This window comes from Atractosteus spatula, chromosome 12 (assembly GCF_055471065.1).
Source record: "Atractosteus spatula isolate fAtrSpa1 chromosome 12, fAtrSpa1.hap1, whole genome shotgun sequence".
NCBI lineage: Eukaryota > Metazoa > Chordata > Actinopteri > Semionotiformes > Lepisosteidae > Atractosteus > Atractosteus spatula.
In genome coordinates, this window is record NC_142717.1 from 14,172,728 (window position 1) to 14,198,589 (window position 25,862).

General features: G+C 34.0%; 1 protein-coding gene across 1 annotated transcript in view; it reads left to right on the forward strand.

Annotated features, from left to right (window-relative positions):
- Positions 1-274: 274 nt before the first annotated feature.
- The window catches only part of znf385d (zinc finger protein 385D), a 65,508-nt gene continuing 39,920 nt past the window's right edge, over positions 275-25,862 (forward strand). Inside the window, exons 1-3 of the mRNA XM_088929511.1 lie at positions 275-348; positions 11,389-11,455; positions 21,583-21,693. Of these exons, the coding sequence (XP_088785637.1) occupies positions 275-348; positions 11,389-11,455; positions 21,583-21,693 (252 nt within the window). The remainder of the gene's footprint in view (positions 349-11,388; positions 11,456-21,582; positions 21,694-25,862) is intronic.

Genomic DNA, 25,862 nt, shown 5'->3' on the forward strand with positions numbered 1-25,862 from the left:
GGATGAAGTCATACAGTTGCTGAGGCGGTATCATAGCAATTACCTGGACTTGAACGTGAGTAAAACAAAAGAACTAATGGTGGACTTTCGGAGGCACAGGGTGCACACTCACAGCCTACTCAGTATTGATGGAACGGAAGTGGAAACAGTCACCAACTTTAGGTTTTTGGGAATTCACATTTCTAATGACCTAACCTGGACTGTGAACACAGACTTTTTCTTGAAGAAGGCTCAGCAGCTCCTCTATTTCCTGAGGTGCCTCAAGCGATGGGGGATGCCAGTGCTTGCATTGGTGAACTTCTACCGCTGTACCATTGAGAGCGTCCTCACCAATGGGATCACTGTGTGGTACGACAACACCTTTTCTCAAGAGAGAAATGCTACTGTAGAGAATGGTGAATGTGGCCCAAAAGATCATCAGCTGTAGTCTCACAGAGATCAAACAGCTCTATGAGGACCCCTGCCATGGTAGAATTCTGGCCATCACAGAGGACAGTCACCACCCCGGGCATGAGCTCTTCACCCCACTGCCCTCAGGCAAGAGATACAAGAGCATATGGACACTTACCGCCAAATTCTTCAATACCTTTAAACTCCTTCAAATCCAGACTCAAAAGCTTCTTCTTTAGAAGAGCCTTTACTTAACTGGTTCCATTCTTTACCCCTCTACTCCTAACATACTTAGTACCACCATCCACAGTCTCCTCTGTATATTGTAATTGGGTTTTATCTTGTGTATTCTTATATATTGTTGTTGTCATTCTGTAAAGCTCTTTGAGAAGTCAACTTTAAAGGTGCTATATAAAATAAAGTTTTTTATTATTATTATAGCATTATGTTGTTTGTTTCTTCAGGTGGATGACAATAAAACATGATAATAGATACAGTAACAATGGCAGTTTGAAGATTTCATGAAAGAACCACATGTTACCATATTAACCATATTGCCACAATAATGACATCTCCCAGGTTTGGTGTTAATTTTCCAAACAATTCTTTATCAAAAGAAGTTTTATTTTAGAGGTCATGTTTCACCACGTTATTGCTAATAAGGTGTGGCCAATAAAATTATTACAGGAAAGGAGTTTTTGAGCATCAGTAGCTTGTTTCATAGACTGTGATTGATTATAGCAACTGTTATGGTGCAAACTCAAAAAATACTTCAGTTTTTCATTATATCTGCCTAGTGTAATCAGTGCAGCACTTCATAAGAAGAAGATATTTAAAGTGTTAAATATCTTCTGTCCCAGTGTACCTGCTTAGTATGACATAACTTGGCTGACCAATTTTTAAATATGAGCAGTTTCAAATTCAAGAGGAAAAACAACCTTTCCAATATATTATAGGTCATAATTATAGGTCCCTTGGTAACCTAAAAACAGTGAAGACGTTCACCTTTAAAACAAGATCGTGGTCTTATCACAAGAAACAGTATGTATAGTAATATTAAGATAAGATGCAGATGTGACTGTGACCTTGGTAAATCACTTGTACAAGCATTTTGAAACTCAATCATCCTATATTATGTGTGTGTACCTTTTGCTGACTTCTCATCGGCATTGACCACTATTCAAGGAAACAAGTTGGGAGAGTAACTTTTGGTAATGGGAGTACATCATACCCTTAGTGGATATACAATTTTCTTCCTGATCACCGTCAGTATGTGAGAGTGAGGTGGGGGAAATCTCTTACCATTAGCACCGACACGGGGTACCACAAGTCTGTGTGCTGTCCCCATTCCTTTTCACATTGTATACTAATCACTGTGTAAGTCACTTTGACAGCTATTTGATTATCACGTTTGTGGATGATGTTGCCTTGATTGGACTTTTGAATGATGAGGAATACAATTACAGACAGGAGATCAATCTTTTTTATATAATTGGTTCAGGATAATTCACAGTATAATGAATTGTTTTTTAACACAAAACAAAGGAAATGATAATTGATTTAAAAAAGAAATGTTCTAACCTATGAACCCTATAATTGTGAATGGAATAGATATTGAAACAGCAAATGAACATAAATACCTTGGCACTGTTATTGATTGTAAGTTAACTTTAACCTCCAATACAGAGCAGGGTACTGTAAGTGAAGATGCAACAACAGTTGCATTTTTGAGGGAAGTTAAGGAGTTTTAATGTAGAAAACACAATGTTTACACTTATTTATAAGGCTTTTATTCAGACCATTTAAATTGTTTGTATTCAGAGGTGAGGCTGTGCCTTGTGAACAGAAATGGTGGCAAAATTACTGGCACATCCTTGGACTCTATAACATGTCTAATGGAAAGACATATTGCATGTAAAAACATAGAAGACCCCTCTTACCCTGTGGAAAGAGATAACAATTCCCTTGTTTAAACACTAAGAGTGCATTTTATTCATTTATACAGTACCTAAAAGCATTTCATTTTTGAACAATGAAACGATTGTTTAGAGGTACGTATCTTTTTATTGTTGATGTTATTTTAGACACTTTAGCAGCTAATTGTCTGTTTTTCATCTTATGATAATGGATTGTGTTCTGACTGAGCAATGGAGTTGTTTTGTATCTTGGTATTGTACTATTGCTCTGTTGTATTATTTCATATACAGTATGTTATGTGTTATAAACTCTTGATGTGCCAAGTCAAATTCCCTTAGGGGCAATAAAGGTTAATTCAATTCAGCAACAGAATCTTTTATTCTTAGGTCCATTCATTTTTATCTGTAACTTTGGTTTCAAATGTTACATTAAAATGATCTTATTTATTCATTTAAATATTTTTTGATTCTGTAATTGTCATGGAAAATAACCTTTTTCATTCATATACTATACCATATTTCAGCAACCTCTTGATTAATCTACTTAAAATATTTTAATGTAACCGACAATTGTTTGATTGATTTTTCAGTTTGAGAGAAAAATAAATGGAAAACGGAATGGAATTCTCTCGGGTTTCTTTTTACAAGTACATTTTAATAATATGCATATAACAATCTATAATCTAACAAAAATAAATTGTCACTTTATCTTCCACCAGTAGCAGTCTAATATGTTCAAGGCTAAGGATAAAACAGTTTTTTTTGTTTTGATGCAGACATGTATGTTAAGAGAGTATACTTATGATATACTGTATTATACCCCTATGTTATTGCATATTTATTTTTCTTGACAATATTAAATTAAAGCTGTTACTACTAAAAAAATATTTAGGTTCAGGCTTATTACATAAGGATTGGAGTGAAACATCAGGTGTTGCAGACTGAAGCCAGCCCTTCTGTGTGTTAATAAAAAATAGATAAGGTGTAATCCCATCTGCTATTTGAGGAAATGGTACATCCTATAGTCTGGTGGATCCTAGTGTGAAAAACATTGTGCATTGATGCTATCTTTTGCTTTGCTAGAGAGGTGCTAACTGAGTACCAAAAAGAAAATGCATTTATTAACATTTTATTTATGCAAAAATACAAATTAAATACATTGGTTCCTAAAATAAATGTCAGCTTTCATTCAGATGCTCCATGAGATGGGGGTATTTGGCAACAAAGCTTGCTCCCTGACATCTAATAATGGTTTTTGAAGAGAAAATAATGTGTACATTTTTCAGAATGTTAATCTTGAATTTAAAATTGATATAATTTATTTGGTTTTCTAACCACTTTCCCATCTTCCTTGACACCTGTATTTAAACATTCTTTTGTAGCAGCGTGCAGGGTGTTGTGGTAGCTCATCCCAAGATTTCAATTAAAATGTGACTATTTTACAGAAAAAGGGCTCTTGTGTGTCTCACCCTGTAAAATTGCTCATTTGCCACTCTGATTGAACCCTGTAGTTGCAACATGCACTGTTTCTAAACATTTCAGAAAATCCTGGTTTGCTCACTGAAAGGGTAAAATAACAACAATTGAAACAACTGAAATACACTGTAGGGCACTAAGAGCATAAATGGCTAAACCTGCTAACTCTACACTCCATGATCACAAACATTGTGGTACTATCCACCAACATCCTTGTGTAGGACATTAGGACAAATATGGGTGTAAATGTTGCAGTGAACAATTTTCTTGGCAAGATTGTTTTTCTGCTAAATCAAGACATACCCTGGGTCCTCAGACATTAACTGAGTTCTTTTCTAGGAAGCGTCCCAGTTTTCACCCGAAGCCCTTCCTCCAGATCCGCTCTTCTGTAGAGTAAGTGTGGACTTAAAGTGTGCGAGTATTTGTGGGTGGATCATTATTAAAAAGGAAATGGGACACCCTTGCATGACATCATTTGCTTGTTACACAGCTCATGGTCAAAATGCTTTCTGTTGATGATGCTTTTTTCAAGTGCATGTCGGCAGATCATTTAAAAAAAAAAATTTTTCATTCTCAACTTGCAGTTTTTGCTGAAATTGAATTTCATCTTGTCTATCCCTGCACAAAAGTAGTAACACATCGTATTCAATCAGGTTGAGCAGACTCGACTCAAAATGGGCAAAGTATGTGGTGAGTGTTCTGGCGCACTATGGCTGCTGTCGCATCATCCAGGTGGATGCTGCACATTGGTGGTGGTGTAGGAGAGTCCCCATTACCTGTAAAGCGCTTTTAGTGAAGTGTCCAGAAAAGCGCTATATAAGTGTAAGCAATTATTATTACTTATTATTAAACTAAGAAAAACTTAGCAATACTGCTCTTTGTTTATTCAAAGCTTTGTACTACTAAATACATTTTTTTTCTTTTAAAATGTGTTTGTATTGTAAAAGTTATTGTATTTTAGTACAAAAATGACAGTACGTGTTCATTCATGTTAATTCAAAGTAAACTAAATAATGTAAACTTGACAATACCTCAAAGCTTTGTGCTATTAAATGTGTACTATTAAATATTCCTTGTACAATTAGAAGCTTTATATCAAAACTTCTTACCTAGAATACATAAAGTATGAATCTAAAGTAGATTAATGAAATGTTATTTTTACATATGATATTATGAGTTTTAAAACTGTAAAGAGCAGGAAAGCTGCGGGTGTGAGGTTTTACTGGTACGACTGTTGTTAGCAGAGTGCGCCTGACTCATGAGTATGAGAGAGAAATCAGGGTGATTGCTGCAGATATAACCCGATAAGGGAGAGAAGTAGAGCAACAGTTCTGGAAGGAGCTGTGTGCAATTGTGTGAGGAACCCTGGAAGGGACCAGGAACAGCGACTGTCCCAGTGTTGTGTACAGCCTTCTGAGAGGACTTTTGGAAGAAGGCAAATATTTAAAGGGACTGCAGCTTGTTAAGGTATAAGAACAGGGCTGCCTGCATGTCTGCTGTATGCGTTAGTGTAGTGTGAGTTAGTACAGTATGTCAGTATGTACAGTACTGTATGGGCCAGAGGGTCAGGTGCAGTAGAAGGACTCTCCCCCAGTTGACTATCTGGAGAGAAAGTGGGGTCCATCTGGCATGAGGAAGGTGTGCGGGCAGCTGTGTACTGTATGTGTGAAGGCAGTGGTGGTTGGGAAGGTGCGCCAACAGCTGTGAATACACAACCTGGGGTGAGAGAGTGAGGTTGTGTGTGACTTTATATAGGGAATGTATATTGAGTCTCGGCAAGTGCTCTAGAGACTCAGACTGTTAGTTAGAGCAAGACTAAGGCTCAAACTGATTGTGCGTGGGGCCCAACTAGAAGACTTCAGATAGTCCGTGGCATGATTGGGGATGATAGAGTGGAGCAGCAGGAGGGTCCATGTACTGTATATCATTAGTAAACTGGAGGCTCCAGATGAGTAGGAGAGTGGGTGGGAATGCTCCAGGTGTGGCATAAGTGAGGAACAGTGGCATAAGTGAGTTGGAGACTCTGGACCTGAGGGTCTGCGAGCCGAGGACCCAAAGCTCTCTGACTATGTGGTGCAACGTGTCCTGATGCCCCAAATAGGGGGATGGATTAATCACCACACATGGAGGAGAGTGCATGTTAGGACACACACAGTGCAAGGAAAAACAGTGTATAAGAGTGAAAAGGTTCAGCAGCAGGATGAAAGGGGCATCAATGACACGCCAATGGTGGAGACCACTTCCCCCCTGAAGTCATACTGTGTAATTCCCATTTGTGTGGTTGTCTGCACTCATTCTGTTGTGGTCATAAATTGGTCTCAGTTGTTTTCTTTCTTAACCTCTTTTAAGGATTCAGAGCACACGTATCAACACAAGCACTACTTTTGTCCTAGTACTCCCCATTCTCACAATTTCAAATTATATGTTCGTATGAAATAGCACTGGAACATCCATCAGGAGGCATCATTTTCTTTCTTATTGTGGAGTACAATGGGTGATTTAAGAAGATGGTACATTCAGTCTGAGTTGGTATGTCCACATGATGTTACTGTCATTGATGTTTATGGCTTTATCTATGATATATTCACACCATCTCTCAGGTATTTGAACATCCATGGTAGCTCTTTACAAATCAACCAATGAAAATAACTACTTTATTATGTCTTTTTATATACTCATACATAACTGGGGGCAGCACTGGTCAGATCACCACTTATTTCACTAATATTTGCATTTACTTTGCTACACATTCTACATTTGATATGTACTTGTTGCTTAAAATGTTCTTTTGATGGTATCCAGTGCCTGATCTTGCACTTCTAATATTATTCCTTCTGTCTCTTTTTGAGGCAGGAGCTATGCCAAAGTCACTTCTTGCAAGTTCTTTAAAAAATACCATGCAATGGCTTGCTCCTGTGAAGTTGTATTTTTTTTCCTTTTTGAATGCAGTTTAAAGCATTGCTTGGAGGATACAAAGGGAATCCCAGTCTCAAACAGCTAGTAAAATAGAACTATATACATTACCAATGACATGATGGCGATTTTGTCCTGATACCATCTCCTTGACATGTGCATGTCTGTCTTCCATTATTTCATTGATGCCCCTACAAACCAAACTAAAGTTGGCCTAATTGGTAGATGTTTATGACTTCCAATATCCATAGTTAGAAAAGCAGGATTGTTTACTTTAGCCAGCAAGCCCACATTTTTATAAATATTCTGTATACAGTAGTTGCCCTGTGTGGCTTGTGAGTCAGTAAAGCTTTCATGTGAACGGTTCCTAGGTTGGGTACCTCTCAGAACAAGAGAACAAGTCTGTCCTGTGACCATGTTGGATGTCCGAACAAGGTGCTGTGTTTAGCCACCACCATTTAAAAAAGAATTGTATTTTAGGGTATGCTTTATAAGCCCTTGCCCTTCGAAACAAAATAATTATTTACTGTGTGCTTCACCACCAATTCTGTAAGTAGACTTAATTGCGTTTTAAGAGTTAGACTTTTAGGTTGTTCTACTAGATTAGGAAAACCTGCTTTTAGTTGGGATTGCTGTGCAATTTTATTTTTCTCAATTCCACATTAGAGCAATCCCCTTGTTAAGTTCTAGGGTTTTGGAAACATTCTAGTAAGTACAGGCAAACCTACTGCACTTCTCTTGTGCAGCTGCCTTGTCAAACCATGTATAGGGAACACCATCAAAAGCTTTTTTGTAACCAATCCACACCATACTTGGATTCTTGTATTCTTGGAGCTTTGCTGTCATTTTATTCAAAGTAATGTAATAACTACAGCACACTGGCCCAGTAGAACTGATATTGAAATTAAAGTACACATGGTGAGTAGTTAACTATACTGTATAACTAAATAACTGTCGTGAAAAGATGAGTCTTTGAGTAGATTATGAACTGTAGACAGTCAGTGCAGGTTTCTTAAAAATAACTGATTGGGGATGTGGCTTAAATAAGGATAGATTAAGGATATATGGAAACAGCTGCACAATCCTGTGTTTTACAATATGATGGTATAACTCATTCTGAAATGACTTTTTCAAGAGCCAGTGTGTATTGGTCACCTGCCTGCATTTATGTTGGAATCAACTATTTTGTGAACAATTCTTTTCACATTTGTGTTGATGTAATGATTGATCACCCATGCACTCTGTCCATTTCACATTTTTACAGTATGATACAACTTACGACATATTACTACTATAAAGTACATGTTGTTTTGACCATAACAATTTTAATTTACTTGTCCTTTGCATTTTTATTATATATGCATTGACTGACATCTTTGATGTATGAAGTTTATTATCATGTCTTGTCCTGTATATTGTTTTATTTTGCAATCTCTGTTTCAGAAATACATGTGTTTAGTTTGGTATGGTTTTGAACCTCTGCTTTGTTTGTATTACAAATCCTCATCCAAATGCAGTTTCAAAGAAAAACAATTGTAGTGTGCAGCTGACATATTGTTTAGTGTCCTTGTATACTCCCTTCCAGATGTTGTTATTAATGGTGTTATTTAGATTTTCAAACTAGCCCTTAGAGGCTGTACAGTACCATATAAATACTAAAAAACTGAGAGGTGTGACAAACATAGTGTCAAATCTCTCTTCATTTTTCATAAGCATAAACGTTGTCTTTTCACATTCAGACTATGTTGCTATCTGCCTTTGACTGGGATTCCCCAAGTACCTCCTCTGGTGTGCTGGCTGTCTGTGCCATTGAAGGGCTTTAGAGTAAGAGTCCTCCATCTGATATGAAAAGTTGTGAAATTATGCTTTAGACACTTTTGGGGATTGCAATGTGAAGAATGTTGCAATATCACAATGGAATGTACAGGCATTGAGAACTCCATCTGGAATTAAAATCTAGGCTTGGAAACACTTCATTTCCTTTTGTAAGCAGAATTTTTGTAGGATTTTTCTACTGTACCTCACCATACCAGATATCTCAGCTGGTCCAGTGTTCACAGAGCTAAGTCTTCTTGACTATTCTAAAATTTGATTCAAAACTTTCATTAATATAATACTCTTTTCTCAGTTGTTCTTGTTTTTTTATATTTTTTTTAGAATGAGCTACAGCTAATGCACATATAATCTGTTAATATTGTACGTGCTATACAGCAATTAAGGCTTCATCCGTCCGCTGCTACAGTATGTTTAAGATGTTTTAGTTTTAGGTGAAGTAATTTTATGAACAGTTTGAGATTTTGGACTGATTTATTTACTTTCAAAATTAGAAGTAAAAATTGAATTCTTCTTCTTATTTAATTTTAGGTACATAATTTTAAAAGACTGTATGTATGTCTATATGTGCCATTTCAACATTTTAACTTTTTTAAATACGTCTACATTATATACTTTATTTATGAAATCTGTTTTATTCTTTAAGTAGTTTGGTCTCCAATTGTTTAAGAGCTGCATAGAACCACCTTGTGAGGGAAATATGGGTGGAAATGAATTCACTCTGTTCCCTGTTGTGATACACTGCATACTTACAATTATTAATCACCTTGCCTGCCTTGAACGGATAAAGGAGAAACATCTGTTCTTTTCCATGAGATGTGTCTTTGCATTTAAGCCATTTTTAAAACGGGAAGGGATTACACACTTTTTTTACTCAAGTAGATATAAAGAGAAATACGCTACAGCTGCATAGCTCTAAAAAGGCATTCTGAGGTCAAACTACTCACCCTAGTTGTATAAGTCACTATGATGAATTCTGATAGTGTTATAAGGTCAGTAGTGTATTTACTGAACCATTTCTCCTCAGGGGAAATTGGACTCCTGTATTTCATTTAAAGAAAAAAAGTTGCATTCAGCACTTGGATTAAATAAAGCCAAGCAGGAAAAATCTATGTGGATTGAGAATATGTGTAATATTGCTTTCATACTCATAAGCCAAAACTACCAATGGATCTTCTTAAAAAGTCCTTTTCGAAAGTCATTAAACATATTCGAGTAATTACTACACTGCTTTGCAGAATAAACAGGTACCTAGAGTAGGTTCTTTGGCAGAAAGTGTTTCCATTTCAAGTTATAAAAAACTTTGTATTCGAAACTCAGTGAGCAGAAACGACTTAATTTCAAAATGATTTTAGAACTTATGCAAAAGCAATTATTGTTGTTACTAACAAAACGATTAATTAAAATCATGAAAATTATCCTTGCCTGTGTTCACCAAGTTGCATTTTTTGCTTGTATTGATGAAATGGATATTACATTAAATAAAATAATAGTAGATGTTGTATAATTCATAAGTCCTATGATGGATAAATTCTGACATTGATAACTATATTTTAATATAATGATACGAGCTACTTGATTATATATTTTTTTCCTTTTTTGAACATCTGGCAGTGCTACTGCACATATGTTAATAAAGTATAATCAAAGTGCCAGAGTGTTTAAGCTGCCAGAACATATCTTGGGAAAGGGAAATGTAATCTCTATGGGAATCTCCACAAGTCCTGCCACAAGGATTTCCTGGTTATTGATAAAGTTTGAGTGTAACAAAAAACAGACTCTGCAATGTCATTTGGGAAACACCGGAATTAAAATTCACATGTGCAGTAATGTGTTCTGCTTTCATTGATGTAAAGGAACAAGTAATAGGTTTATTCCATGCTGAAAAAAAGAAGAAAGAGAACACAACGTTTCGGCCATGGAGCCTTCTTCAGAACTTATGCAAAAGCAATTATTGTTGTTCCTAACAAATCAATTAATTAAAATCATGAAAATTATCCTTGCCTGTGTTCACCGAGTTGCATTTTTTGCTTGCATTGATAAAATGGATACACCATTTGACCATGACACACCTGAAGAAGGCTCCACGGCTCCTTCTTCTTTTTTCAGCATGGAATAAACCTATTACTTGTTCCTTTGCAGCCTATGCATGCTGACACAGCTCTCCACCTTTTATTGATGTATGTGTGTTCTAATGTCTTGTTAATTTATCAGAGTATTTTTTTGACTAGATCGTACTTTTATGTAAATACCAACAACCAAAATGTTAAATTCACCAGGAATTCTTTATTCATACTTTTCACCTGAATAACACACAATGATGATTGGTTGTCTTAATTTAATTTTAGCACCTTCACTCCTCATTTTTAAATAAATTGGATAAACTATTTTGTGATGAGAACATTTTAGGACACTTGCAGCAGTTGTTTTATTTTTACATTATTTGTAAATTTATATTTAAATGTTATTGTATTAATTTTATTTACTGTACAGTATTTACCACATACTGTATGTGTGATTATCTGACTGCCAGTTATCACTTATGTTTACAACTGGATATTCATGTTTTAAAATGTGATAAATTATGTGAAGCCCCAGATATCATTATCTTGAGGCTTGTATACACACATACAAATTTCGGTATACAGTACTTCTGCAGTATATGGATATTGTTTGAAAAATGATGTTTTGAAAATGAGCTGAAAGTAGTTAATTAAAAAATAATAGTATTAAATGTAAGAGACTCTATTGCACTGTAGTCTCTGTATCTATAGTATCTAAGGAAAATGCTGTTTTATCAGTATATAATGCTGTGGTTTCCATATTCTTGTCTTCAGAGCGTGGTTGGAATTTCTTCCAGGACAGATCAGTTTCAACCCTTCGGCAACTGGAAGGCTGGGATTGCTGGCAGTCGATTGTGTGTGAGTGTGAGTATGGGAGTGCATGTATTAGTGACTGTGTGTTAAATTCTGTTCTGTTGATTATTGAATTCAGGAGGTTTTTTTTTTAGTTTGCATTGCATAACTTTAGAGTTGCAATTTCTTGGTAGTGGCCTCAATGAGGCACTTACTCTACAAACCATCAAATAACAACTGCATGAAAAAAAAAACATATTAAAGGAATTTTATCAGGGTTCATTTTCATTTTCACCAATTGTTTTGCTGCTTTCTGTTGGCCATATTTGTGTAAGCAAGAACAAGCAATTGTGTTAAAAACCTAATCAAACTGTTTGGGATGCCTCTCCACTATTAGGGTTTATGTTACATACTGGATGAGGGTAATTATAGGGGTTTTACATAATTACTGTATTTGGCACCATATGTAAAATGTGCCACTCAGAGCTGCTCTTGTTGCTGCTTTAACCTTCACACTGTACCATGTTTGTACAGAGGATACAAGGTGATGTCTGTATCCCAAAGATGCCATTGTGATTTCCACATTAAGTCAGCTACAGATTTCAGGAGGGATAAGATATATCAAATTAGACGTATTGGACAAGGTAGATAGTCACATATGAGCCTGTCATGTGGTTTGGATCAATGCATACACGTAAAATGACAGTAATAACCTGCTAGCACTAAAAACCTCTTCTCTCTTGACCTTCAAATGTGAAAACTCATTCTACAGGCTTGATCACATAAAGATTTAGAGAACGCAAAGTCCTGAGCTGATTAAAATTGCACTGTGAAAAAGAGATTTAATTTCTTAAAATATGTTTATGGATTTACAGGTTTTGATACTGTATAATGCTTTTAATTACTTTTTGCTTTTTTGTATTTCTATTAGTTATTACTTATTTAACATAGTTTAAGTAATATCTCATTTCCTAAATGTTTCATTTTTTATAAGACATTTCAAAAGATCAATAATTACAAACAACTACGAAAAAGTATGAAATAGCAGTGGTTTATTTACAATATATACAGTACATGTATGTACCTGCATCTTGGATATTTTTAACTTTTTTCTAGCAATTGCCCTGTTACAAAGGGAATAGAGGTTTTTTTATTCTTAAACACTGCCAGGAGGAAATGAAAAGTGCAATTTAAAAAATCTACAGCTGAGGGATGCATTTCTATAAATGTTTCACTGGGCGTTACAGCTGGCTCCAGCAGCACTGCAATCAGGGGAAATGGGGCTAATTTAGCAGGTCACCATTCAGGGAACATATCTAGAAGTCATTGCATGTACTGATACTCTTGCACAGTTTCTGTAAAGATCAGGATTAATTTTAATTTTCTTTTTCTTGTTAGTAAATTGCATTGTTGTAGGCATTTGGCCATTTGTATTTATTAGAAAACATTTATTTTCCTAAGAAAAAAGTCATTTGGTTAGCTGATTTTTCATACAATGAGTATAGCTCTAATCTAAAAAGACTGACGGATATTGACGTTAAATCATATTTTTATTATGTATCAGTATTCTAAATGGATTAGGGTAACTGAAAGTAAAAAACTAGTATGGAAGTAGATACGATTTCTGTCCTTTTGATCAGCTTCTTTAAAAGATTGTCAAAAGTTAATCTCTGATAAAGAAGATATAAAATAAGGTCTAATTGTTTTTACCTTTAAACCAAGAAAATAAGAATACATTAACACTGAAATTAAAGAAAATGAGGAGCAGGATATATCTAAATATAAGGCTAGTAATCTGTGTACAGTACCTATGCATGTTTATGCACAGGATCTACATGAAAATACATGGAAATTTCACATTTGTAATGAAATTAACATTAACATTTTAATTGAGAAAAATAAAATGAAAATAATTTATCACTGCAGTGGTAATACCCACATATTTGTTAAAGCACATGTGATAGTATCATAAAATCAATGATAATTTGTCAATCCTTTCAAGACAAATAGAGTAGTCTATTTCTGAACCAGGAGCACACCTCTGAATGAATGGGAAAAGAGCAAGTACTTTGTAATGTGCTGTTACAATTTGTATTTTGCATTTGGCATTGTATTCTTGTCAAAGGCCTTGTGTGACTTACGTTATGTTGTTTTTATGATGTGTTATGGACTTTTTGTGTTATTGATTGTATGCTGTCGTTTAGTACAATGCTGGATTTCAGTAAATGATCATTCCATTTGATGGCTGAGCCTCAAAGAGAGACTGGAAAAGTAGACAAACATAGACATGCTGTCGCCTCAAAAAATTCTAAACTGCTACCTTGGAGAAATAAAGGCTGGAATACTGACTAAGCCAATATCTTCTGCATTTTATAGTGCAGCAACAGGGAACATATCAACTTAACTTGCACTGTAGATAATACAGTTAACGCTCTGCATTTCAAATAAGTGCTGACCTCTGTAAAGATGATAATTTGTGTGAAAAACAAACAAAAGTGAAAATGTAAATGTGCTGAGACAGCTTAGCAAATGACAGTATGAAGGAGAAGTTACAGGAAAATACTTCCAGAAGAAGGGATTCCGAATGCACTAGGCAGGTGCAGATGTCCAGAGAAACCTTGCAGAGGGTGGAAGATGTTGATTATAAAGGCAGAAGGAGAGACCTCTCTTGTACTTTGCAAGGCAACGAACAGCAAAAGGCTTAGAGAATTTCAGTGCACCCTCAGGTGTGCTACTGTACCTCCAGTGCTTCAATAAAGATAATTGTTTCCAAACTGACCCTTCTGGAAAGGTTGCTTTCCAAAGTTGAAATTAGTGAAAGACCCATAAGTCATGACAGAAGAAGTTATAAGTTGCACCAGGGCCCTTATGTTGAGCAATGCCCAAAACCATGTTTCCACAATGCTTCTGATGCTAACATCTTACTAACATCATGTTGATGCTATTCTTTCACTTTTTGGAAAGCATGCAGCATTTTCTTCATGCCTTTTGTAGAAATCCAAGCCACCGATCCTTCATACTTTATACTGGCACAGCATGGTGCTGCCCTGAGCAACACTGTGTATGAGGCTGCTACCTCACACAGAAAACAATGCCAGTTAACAGACAGCTCCACTTGAAGATTAAGAATTTAAAGTTTTGTTAAAAATATGGAGAGACTATTTAACATTCAAAACCTGCCAGTCTCTGTTGTTTCAGACCTAAACATGTATCAATACCCCTGTAGCGGCAAGGCCTATTAATAATACAGGAATTAAGTTTGCTGCTCCCTTACCTTAATTCCTGTATTATTAATAAGCCTTGCTGCTACACCCCTTATATTAAATTATTAAATTAATTAAAGTATACTATCTTTGTTAGTTTCTGTTGCCTTACCTGATTTTCAGCTGTAAATTTGTTCTGTAGAATGGAACCTTAAAATCACTGTAAATTCATTAAAATAATTCAAAATTTCATCTTGAAGCTTCTGAGATAATAATGTTACCATGCCTACCATTATATGTATTGTGTCATTTCTGTCTCATGGTTACAGTTTTCATGGAGGTATCCTGGCATGCTTTTATCACTCTGCTGGTTTTTATATCTTGTTGGCAGAGTATAAAAACATATCACATGTATAAACATGATTGTGCAGATACATGTATTTGGTTTCCTATGCATTAATATGATATAAATATTTTGTTAGGATAGCAGAATGAGAGCATTTATGAGGAACAGGGTAAGAGACACTGATATTGTGAGCAGCAATTTATTTAGCTTAATTCAAGCTTCTTAGTAGATTCAGGTGCATATAAGCAATAAGTGATCACTATTAATGCTAGAATCACATCAGATTACCAACAACGTTGTCTCTTATGTGGTTGAATTCCTAAATAATATTTTTTACAACATCACACTCAAGTCTCTGAAGATTTTTAATTTTTCAGGAGGAGGGAAACCTTTTTACAATAAGACTATATACAGTATTTGTTTCTACTTGTATAAAATATTAATAAAATATCTACTGTAGAATTGAAGCCTATCTCAGAGAATTAGACTCTGAATATCAACAGCACCATGGCAACACATTCTAAATTGAAGGGGTACTTAAAAATATACTACATTTCTATGCCAAGTATTTGAAATCAATAATGATTTGATTTTCACATTTTTTTGCTTCAAGTACATGCAATCCCATATATAATATTAACCCCAGGCATGTACTAATAATAATTTGCCAGAACCATACATGAGATTTATTTTAGTAAATGAGCTGAACATAAATATTATGTGAAGTTTAATTTTATTGTCTTTTAATACAACACTTCAACATAACACAGTGTTTTTCCATTCTTCTGATTGACATGCTTACTAGTACAATAAATATTCTTCTTTTAAGTTGCTTTGGCAGAGACATAAAGGGATTGTTTTGTTATTTTCTTCATCAGATTACTGTTATTAAATGAAAAACTAATTAAAGATGGAGCATCATAACTACATTGCATTGTAATGATATATCCAAAAGTAGATGAAAAACCTCAAAGACATACAATTGTGTCAACTGCAATAGTTTAATAGCAATTTTCTTAAGGAATTGTAGCCAAAACCTCATCAGTAAGGCTGACAGGTAAAGACTCACTGACATTTAAAACAGATACGAGGCTGCTAAATGTCAACACTTTGCTACAGTGACAGCCCTAGAATTTTTTCAGCCTCTAAAGCCATTACTAGTTAGCCTCTAAAACAACAGCACTTTGAAGCACATCTTTATCTCACTAACCCTTAACCCCACATTTTAATATGAGTATGCATTGACTAGTAAGAGCCTTTTGAATCTATATGAAGGTTACAGGTGCAGGTTCATATATTTTGGGAATTAAACGGTTTTATGTCAGTTTTTTTTAAGGAGCTTTGCAGAACAAAGTAATAAAATCAATTAAGTTGAAAAAAAAATAAGGTGACCCTGTCATCTAGACAATTTCAGATAGCATATTGGCAGGTAAGATGTAATCCCTGACAGAGATTCCAGTCAAAGATTGAAGACCAGATTTTGGCACTTGCCCAAACCAAAGATCTTTAAGCATTTTTTAATGATTATACTACAGTATCAAAGGTCCTCTAAAACTTCTTGTGTATCTCTTTTTATGGGCAGCTGTGAAAGAAAACTAAGGCTTTTTGCTAGTATTATATACAGTTTATACTGTACATATTCTACAATACTGCAAGTAGTTATGTGATTCTCAGCATATTATATAAAAAAATAATGAAACTCCTAAAACATTTTAGTAGGTGAAAATAGCAAAGCTGCTGTGTACTAGTCTTTATTTTAATTCAAAACAGATTATTTAAAATATGGTTTGAAAAGGTATGTCCAGTGGTGATGATCTGCTTTTAATAAACTAAAATGTTTTATTACTGGGGAAAGTTATTGGATAGATGGTTCTCCAGAAGACAGTTTCTCTTGTTTTGCTTACTTTGAAGAAACATTAAATCCTGTCAGTTGCCACTGTGAGTAAAACAGGGGTCCTTATGTGATGACAGATGGATTGTTTATGTAACAGGATAACAATGACTGTAAAAAAAGACAAAGACTTAAAACCTTATTTTGCAACATAAATTACATAATTTAATTTCTTTGATTCTTATTAATTCCAATGCCCTAAAAAATATCGAAGTCTGAAAAGAGCTTAAAGTATAAGTGAAGAAGCAGGAGGTACTGATTTCCTGCTGCATGGGAAATGTCATAGTTTATTGTATCCTATAAAAATTGAACAATGCAGGTACTGTACAAGAGACTGAAGGTATGGACATCATCTATTTGTCACAGTATTTTAAATATGGCTAAAGACAGAAGCCTCTGTGCATCAAGTCTAAGTTAATTTTAAAGAAATGCCCCCTTTGTAGATATTCTCTAAAACTAAAGAAATTGTACATTTGACATTTTGAAATATGAGAGTGTTTTGTGTTAAGGTCAACAAAATTTAGGGTCAAAAGAAAACAGGGTCTGTCTAAATTGTATATTTTTCACCTTCCTTTGTGAAAGTCAAAATTAACCTACTGTATATTACACGATTTACAGTAATTGTGTGCTTTGTATGATGCATAATCCTGTGTTTGGAGACAAGATGTGTCTGGCATATCTTTCTACACTTTTACCGACTACACGTACTTGCTCCAGTTTCTCAATAGCCTCTATAATGTAGCTCTGCTGTGTGTGAGGTTTACATACAGTACAAAGTACACCCTAGTATAAGTAGTAGTATAAGATTTATACTGAAATGTGGTTACAATAAGTGATTCAGTGTCACTCCTGCCAATAGTACAAGACCTGTATTGTAGATGTTCTATGGTTCTGAAAAACCATAGAAACTAGAAGTACTCTAGTTCTTAATCAAATCTATGTTTATTTCAATACAATATAATTAATTTCAGGGTCAATCACTTCTTGTGGCAGAAATGTGATATAAATATTGACTTTTTAATCTGTTATATTGCCAGAAAAAAAACACTTTTGATAACTGGAATAAAATTACTTTATTATGCTTTACAATTATATTTTTCATACATTTTGTGTGATCTAGAAAATTGGAAGATTTAGCCTAAATGAAAAAGTAAAGGGAATCTTTCTTGATTTGTTAGTTTTTTTTCTGGTTAGCTTATCTCAGAAATTTTAAAATGCGTTTATTTTTTCCTAAGGTTGCCTGTACTGTATCTGCATGCCTTGTCTTCAGTTACTGATATCTGGCATCATCAGATTTGTTTCTCCTCTGCTGGTACATGTAAAATAATGCCCCATTTGTTTGCACCTGCATGTATTGAGGTAATCTGACACAGGTTCATTAACTAACCTTAAAAAAAGTAAGCTATATATCAGTTTTACTTTCCTATCACTTAATCTTCATTACTTTTAAAAATTCCATTATTTAATGACTTTTCACATGTATGTGCTTTGGATATTCTTTGTTGTATACTGTTGTTGTTTCTGCTGATATGTTTTTGTTTGAAATTAGAAATTACCAACCAGAATTGCTATGAGATTAAGTTTAGAAATTAGGGGTCAGGAAATCCAGAGGCATTTCCAAAACAGTAAAACATCACAGTGCAATGCAGATATTCATATCTGTGTTATTAAAAATTGTTAACCTTTAGAACGCATTTAAGAAGGCACTGTTTAGCTAATTATTTAGCAGAGAGAACAGTAATAGTCATTATCTTTCAGTAGGTTTGCAGCATCCAATATTTGCAATTATAATTTTGCTCGACTTATAAACAACTATAAACAAACTGTCTTTATTGACAGAAAAATACTATGAATCAAAAAACATTTAAATTAATAAATAAGATAATTTTACTCAAAAGATTTAGAAGGTACTATAGTTCTTGACTCATAACTCTCAATGTGGTTGCAGAAGTTTACAGTTCTATTAAAGTGCCGTTAGCTGAAGTTACTCTAAGTGCCATTCCTCCGCTGGGAGTTAAGTGTGGAGGGTTGGTATATCCTACCAACCACCATTACAGGACACTGTTGAATGTCTTTGAAATACGTCATTAACTGTTTTGGCAAAAGTGTAAATACAGTGATATCAGAATATTGCAAATCTTTTCTGGCCAGGCTCCTCACTCATATGGTGACACATTGAAATAATGTTTTAACTTGTATGGCAATTGCATCATATACCAGTGATAAATTTGTAAACTGAAGATATCCTTAACTTAAATCCAAACTTAAAAAGCACTTAAAGTGATATTTGATATACTGTATAAGTGTGGCTTCACATAATGCATAATATGTAATTGAACATATGTTTTTCTCAATTTACTATAGGTATTGTGTTAAAAAATAAGGTGAACCAACCACAGAAATCAAACAGTTAGAAGATATTAGACACAAGAGAAAATAAGTGAAAGAAATAGGATGTATTATTTAGAATATACAATTGAGGACCTTATTTCATTTCTTTTCAGTACTGCAAATAGCATCAGTCATGGCATTTTAGAATTTAATGTGGCAAGTGTACACTCAGCTGTATTTTAAATCAATCAGTTAACACAGCCCTCCATCTATGAACTCAAATGATGAAGAAATATTCTGTTCTATTAAACTCCCAGTGAATGTTAAAAGAATGTTGTTTTGAACCTCTTTTGGATTGCCAAACTCTCTCATTATTCTGTTTAACTGAGGTAATATACAGTGCAACAAACCTAACAATGTAGGTGCAACTGCCCATTAGCTGAAACTAAATTATAAAATGGTCTGTGCATAGAAAAAGGCAAACAGCATTTAAGAGACAGATCTAGGTAAAATTCCATCAGTTTAATAGTCTAGTGCAGCTGTAGCAATGACATGATTGTCCATAATTAGAGGCTTTATAAATGCAACTGAGTATCAGAACCAATAGCATCAGTTGTACTTGTAATGCCTCTCACTATACTGTATATAAAAATATGCCTATTCTATAAAAAGCACAGCATAGCACATAACTAAGAGGAGGCATACATAGCAAATTGTGAAATTTTATCTATGGGTTTCCATGAAAAAAGGAGACATTGAAACATGCATCTTTAAACTAAAGAAGCCTCCACATCTTAAAACAGAAACAATGTTAATTGTTATCGGAACAAGTAAAGGTTTATTCCATGTTGAAAAGAAAAGAGACAGAACATTTTGGCTGTGGAGCCTTCTTCAGGTGTGAGGGAGAGAGGAGAACCGGCAGATGATAGAGCCTGGGAGAACAAAAGCCTACTTAAATTGTTATTGTACCTACAGTATATACAAATTTGATTAATCTGGATCCCTCTAGAAATTTTGCCTTGGGCCACATGTTACAAAGATAATTATGAAAACCCATCTGTTATGAATAAAAAAATCAAGTGGTTTTTAAATGTATAGTTGCAGTTAGCACATTATTGAAGTTGTTTGTAATGTTTTTGCTAAAATGACCCTAGCCTATTTTTCCTTATAAATCTGATTTCTGTTGATGTCTTTTGCACATTACAGCTCACATTTGCACATTACTTGGTCTCTTTTTCATTTCTAAAGATTTTCAACATACTTGTCATTTAAGTAATTTAATTTGGCTTTAGCTTGAATTTAGCTAAATTGAATTTAACTTCAATTGAATTTACGGCAGCTGTGTGTGGCTACATCTATGAAAAAAGGGTTATGTTTTTTAAGCAAGTGATGGCATTTTAAAAAAAGCATATTTTCCAAGACAGTTACAGTATCATACAGTAGGTAAAATTGTTTTTCACAAACAGTACACAGTACTGGCAGTGTTTATTAGCTTCTCAAAGCTGTGGTAGATTTTCTGTTAATGGAAAAATATAATTAAATAATTATTAAAACTAGATCATTAATTTAATTAAACATGAAATAGATAATGTGGGATAACAAAGTAACTTTAGTTGCCACATTTGTGACCTGCACTGATGGGAACCGTTTTTAAATTAGGACAAATTCAATGACAGGAAAGCTTAGTTCAAAGCTACTGTGCATTTTTGCAAAGCTATTAATATTTTTCTAATCATAGTGTCATAATTGTTAATACTGACAAATGTCGAGATTTTTAAAATCCTATTTATATGCACTGGCATGTCAAATAAACTGTGCATATCTGTTGACTACTGCCTTGCTACGCATCAAGGGATTAGATATTTTAGTCATTGTGAATCATCTCTCTGATGCATTTTGATCTTTTAACTTTTTCAAGAGTTTTCTTTTATTGTAATTTCACATATCACAGTTGAGGATATCAGTAGAATTTGACTTTATTCAACTCACAGTGTAGAATAAAACTAAAAGCTGTCTGGTGAGGGGGGGAAGCAAATAACGGCGTCTCTTACAGAGTAGCACAATAAATCTGTGAAGGAACAATGTTTTGATCAAATCGGTCCATTGCTGTACCATCTTGTTTTGTAGTTCTACATTGTTTCATTTTAATCTGAAATTTGTGACAAATTTAGTTCAAATGAATCTGAACATATTGGTTACCTTTTAGTTTTGCCAACACACCTTCATTATTGGAATTAGTATGGCACATATTCTCAAATTTGTCTTAGTCACTACACTTGTTTTCTGAGGCAGTCTCAATAATCAAGGCTCTGTCTCTTTGTGCAGAGAAGAAAGATCATTAGGATTACGATATGTCAAAAGAAGTTTACTTCAAGGGGCTGTGTAGAACAGCAGGTTAATTGGATTTTCATTTTGTTTCTTTTTACAGATGGACCCAATTCAAAAAGCAGTAATAAATCACACGTTTGGAGTTCCTCTGCCTCCAAAAAGAAAACACATCATTTCATGCAATGTTTGCCAACTAAGGTTTAATTCTGAGGTGAGTGAGGGGACTCTTAGTGACATCTTTTCTGGCTGGCTGTGATAAGTGCAGATGTAAAAACATTAAATAAAAATCTGTTAAGAATCCAGTAAGAATGGCGTTTGGAAGAACTCATTTTGATGGAAGCAGTTAACTTAATCGATCCAAACAATTTTATTGATTTGTTTCCCCATCAAACTCATACAGAAGCATAAAAACAGTTTCCAGAACAACTGTGTTGTTCACAAATATTTATAGCTACAGTCTTTTTAGATATGGCATATAATTTTGATAATTATCTTCTTTTATACCTTAGCAGATGCGTGTCTAAATTATTTTATACTTTGAAATGATAGCTTTGACTGCCGCTTGCTTTTATAATGCTTTTTGATGATAAAAGATATGCACATAATTCTGTTTGAATATTTTTCACTTGCAATTAGGACATCATTGCATTTTGAAGCCCATCGATGATCTTGCTTGTTTGTATTTTTGGTCTTCTTGAAATTTCTTTCTTTGTCTTCAAAAATTTCAATATTAGTTTTGCATTCAAATACTTATAATATACAGTATATTCCACTTTTTGCTTTTGTTGATTCTAGTCAGTGTTGATTATGCGATAAGTTTAAACAAATACTCAGAAATGATAGGTTATCCGATAGGTTACTGATAGGTTACAATGATCTTTTGGTAAGCTATTGTTTTAGACATGTATTGTTGATACAGTAGTTTGACATATATTTCCTAACAAAGTTTAGCACGTCATCAGATACTGTATGTACAGATATGAGAGAAAAACAAAGCTAAAAGCATCTTTTCATTTTGCACAAAAGTTCAGTTGAACTTTTGGAGTAAATATTGCATATAGAATTACAGGTAACTACATTTTATATGGAAGTGGTACCCCACAGTCAGTAAGTATCTTGTATATCTTAAAAATCTGTATTGTAATATATTTGTATCTTAATTGGATGAAAATAAAGGTCAATGAGAATTGAACAGAAAAGTGTATACTTAAGATTGCAAATGCTGCAAATAAATTTCATTTTGAAACAGGTAAATATATATTTAGATTAATGTGCAGGGACCTATGTCAGTATGTTAGCTGCAATGGAACAAGTACAGGATAATTCCATGCTAAAAAAAAAGAAAGAAGGATCAACAGTCAAAACATTTACTTTCTCCTTTTCACTATGGAAATAATGTCTACTTTTTCCTTATTAAAGTTAATTACCCCCTCACAGTCAATGTTTTGTTGTTTTAGGACTTTTTTTCCAATAATAACCTTTACTCAGTCAGTGTACTGTGTTTTGAACTTGATGAAATCCAAGAATCTGCACAGATTTATAAACCAAATAATATAAAATTCCACTATTAATGGTATTTAATTACTTCAGGCACCTTCTGGTTCTTTAAAGTCTTCAACTTAAATTTGGTGATTCTTTTTTTGGCACTACCCATTTAAATTTCAGATGTATTTGTATACGTATTTCAAACAGCATGCAAATGTAATTAGATGACATCCTACTGAAATAAAACTTTGCTTCCGGTATCCTAAAAAGAGATGGGTGTAGTGTCATTTTTGTACCTTTGTTCAGTATTTTGCTTTTTAAAAATATTTTGCCATGACGCATACTTTAAAAGAGAAGCTGGATGATATTTTTTTTATTTGGTAGAAGAACTACTTTTAACCTGAAATAATCTGTTAGCCATTACTCAAGGACAGTTTTATTAGATTATTACTTAGTAATTTGTTCTTAGCATGAAAAGTAGTGTCAGCACCGTTAAATGTGAAAAGGACGACTAGAATTGTTTTTATAAGGCAAAGGCTGTCATGAGTGCATACAGGAAAATAATTAGATACATTTTCTGGAAATTGTTTTCAAGCAAACTTGCTTACAGACACGTTTGGTTGGCTAACCGTATCTTCATTTCTGTGAGTGACTGTTTACTGACATATTTAGTAGCCAGTTGTACAGTATACAGTTTAATGTGGTAACGTGTCATGAAGAAATGCAACTGAATGCTTAATGATGAAGTCTGCCATACAAAAAAAAAATATGTATGGTAATATTGTTTGATTGTACATTCTGTCTTTGTTTCATTCAGTATGAAAATTTTTAGTATTAAACAAGTCATGCATTATTTTTAAAATGGCAAGTTGTAGATTTCACATTGCTTTGAGTTGCAAAAACTAAAACTGCTTTTGCTTTGTATTCTTTATGAGCAAAAAGTCACATACTGTACAGCATATTTAAACATAATGTTCTGTGTCTATCAAGTAGGTGTTTGATTGGGTGGCTTTCAGTGCCTGTATGTGTGGAGTTTATATGTTTTCACTGTTTGTGTGGGCTTTCTACTGGTGTTCTAGTACTCTCCTACCTCTCATAGATATGCTAGATGTCTCTTTTAAATTGTCTATTCTAAATTGTCTGGGCTGGGCTTTTTACCTCATTATGAGCCCATGAGAGAAGAATCTTTTGTATTTACTCCATTTGCAAACTTCTGGTTATGGGGCTACACACACATACACACTTGCAGTACATTTGTTGAGACTTAAGACTTTCATTCTGTTTAATTTGCACCAATGATTATGACTTAGATTAATTTGCATGCAATATAAATGTATTATCTACTGAAATTCTATAGAAAATTATCTAATACAATATAGATGCACAACAGCCTCCCTACTAATTTACAGTGTGTTTAAACAGTATGTATAGCAAGGGTTTTCTGAACACAGAGGTCTGGAATTCAGCAGAATTTGTGTATCTCTAAGAATTGTCCACAGGTTTAGAGTTTGGAGAAAGAATACATTAGTCCAGATAAGACTTAATTAGACGACTTTAACCCTTCCCCTATGTAAACAGCCTATAAATTAAGGATAAAATCTGCTGAATTCTGGACCCCATTGACCAAAATAGACACTATAAATATTTCTTTCATTTCAAATTTAATAGCAGGTTGTTTGGGTTATAATAAGTGCTTTTTGTGAGCACTTTGTGGACAGATAGAAGCATAGATCCACAAGAACACTTTAGATGAAAGGTTTAAAATTTCATAATACCATTACATTACTTGGTAATAGATAGCAGTTATCCAGAGAGGCTCATTTAAATAATATATTGTAAACTTTGCCTCAGAACACATTATTAGAAAGAATGTAAGGTATAAAACAGATGAGACCTAGGAGATTATATCCACTAGGCTTTCACCAAGGTGGTTTATATAATGTTGAACTTCCTGATGTCCTTGGGTCTCACCTTAAAATGTACTTGATTAAACAGACATTCCTTTAGCATTTTGTTATGTATATTGATGTATTTCTTCCGATTCTTTTGTTTATATTTAAGTTGTTTTATTGTACAGAGCTTTGAGGTAACGTTTATGAAAGGGGTTCTATAACGTTTTTCATTATTGCTTGCTTTTGAAACTGTAGCAACGCAACCTATAAAATTGTTACTTTTTAATGATATATTTTTGTACATTATAAGCTTTTATGAACATTTCAAGTGAAATCTTTTACAATGTCTTTCCTTTTTATTACTAAAATCATAGTATTTTGCTGTATTTCTTTGCTTGCATAAAGTTTTCGTTGCAAAAATAATGCATTGCTTTACAAAATACTATTTGTAACAGAATCCCTACACTGGTTTCATAGCTTTTAAGAAGGAAAACGTTATGAAATCTAATTTAAGTACACAAACACACATTTTTGTAGCTATTCTTTCTTTCCAAAAGGAAATTGAAAAATAAATTGTGGAGAAAGGAATGCATTCAGTTCTTCTAGCTCCTGATTACTAGCGCATGTTAAACCAACACAATTATGCAATAATTTTCCTTCATTTGTCTCAAAAAGGCGTGCTTAGAAAAAGGCTATTTAATCAGTTTCAGACTGGATGTGCTATTCATTCTCTGTGCAGCATCTTTTCTCTGCATCACAGATCTTGTCATGATAATCAAAATTCATCTCAGCCATCAATCACTCTGTTGTACAGTTGAGTAGAGGTTCTATTCTGTTCATCAATCCCATCAGCACACAGAATGATGTCTGGAGACCAGGGAGTCCTTTTCAATTCCAGTAGAGGCGCAAGAAAATAAACTTAATTTTCATCATGAATAGTTTATCGTTGGAGTTTGGTAATAACATTAATTTGAATACATATACTTACTCCAGTGTAGGTTCT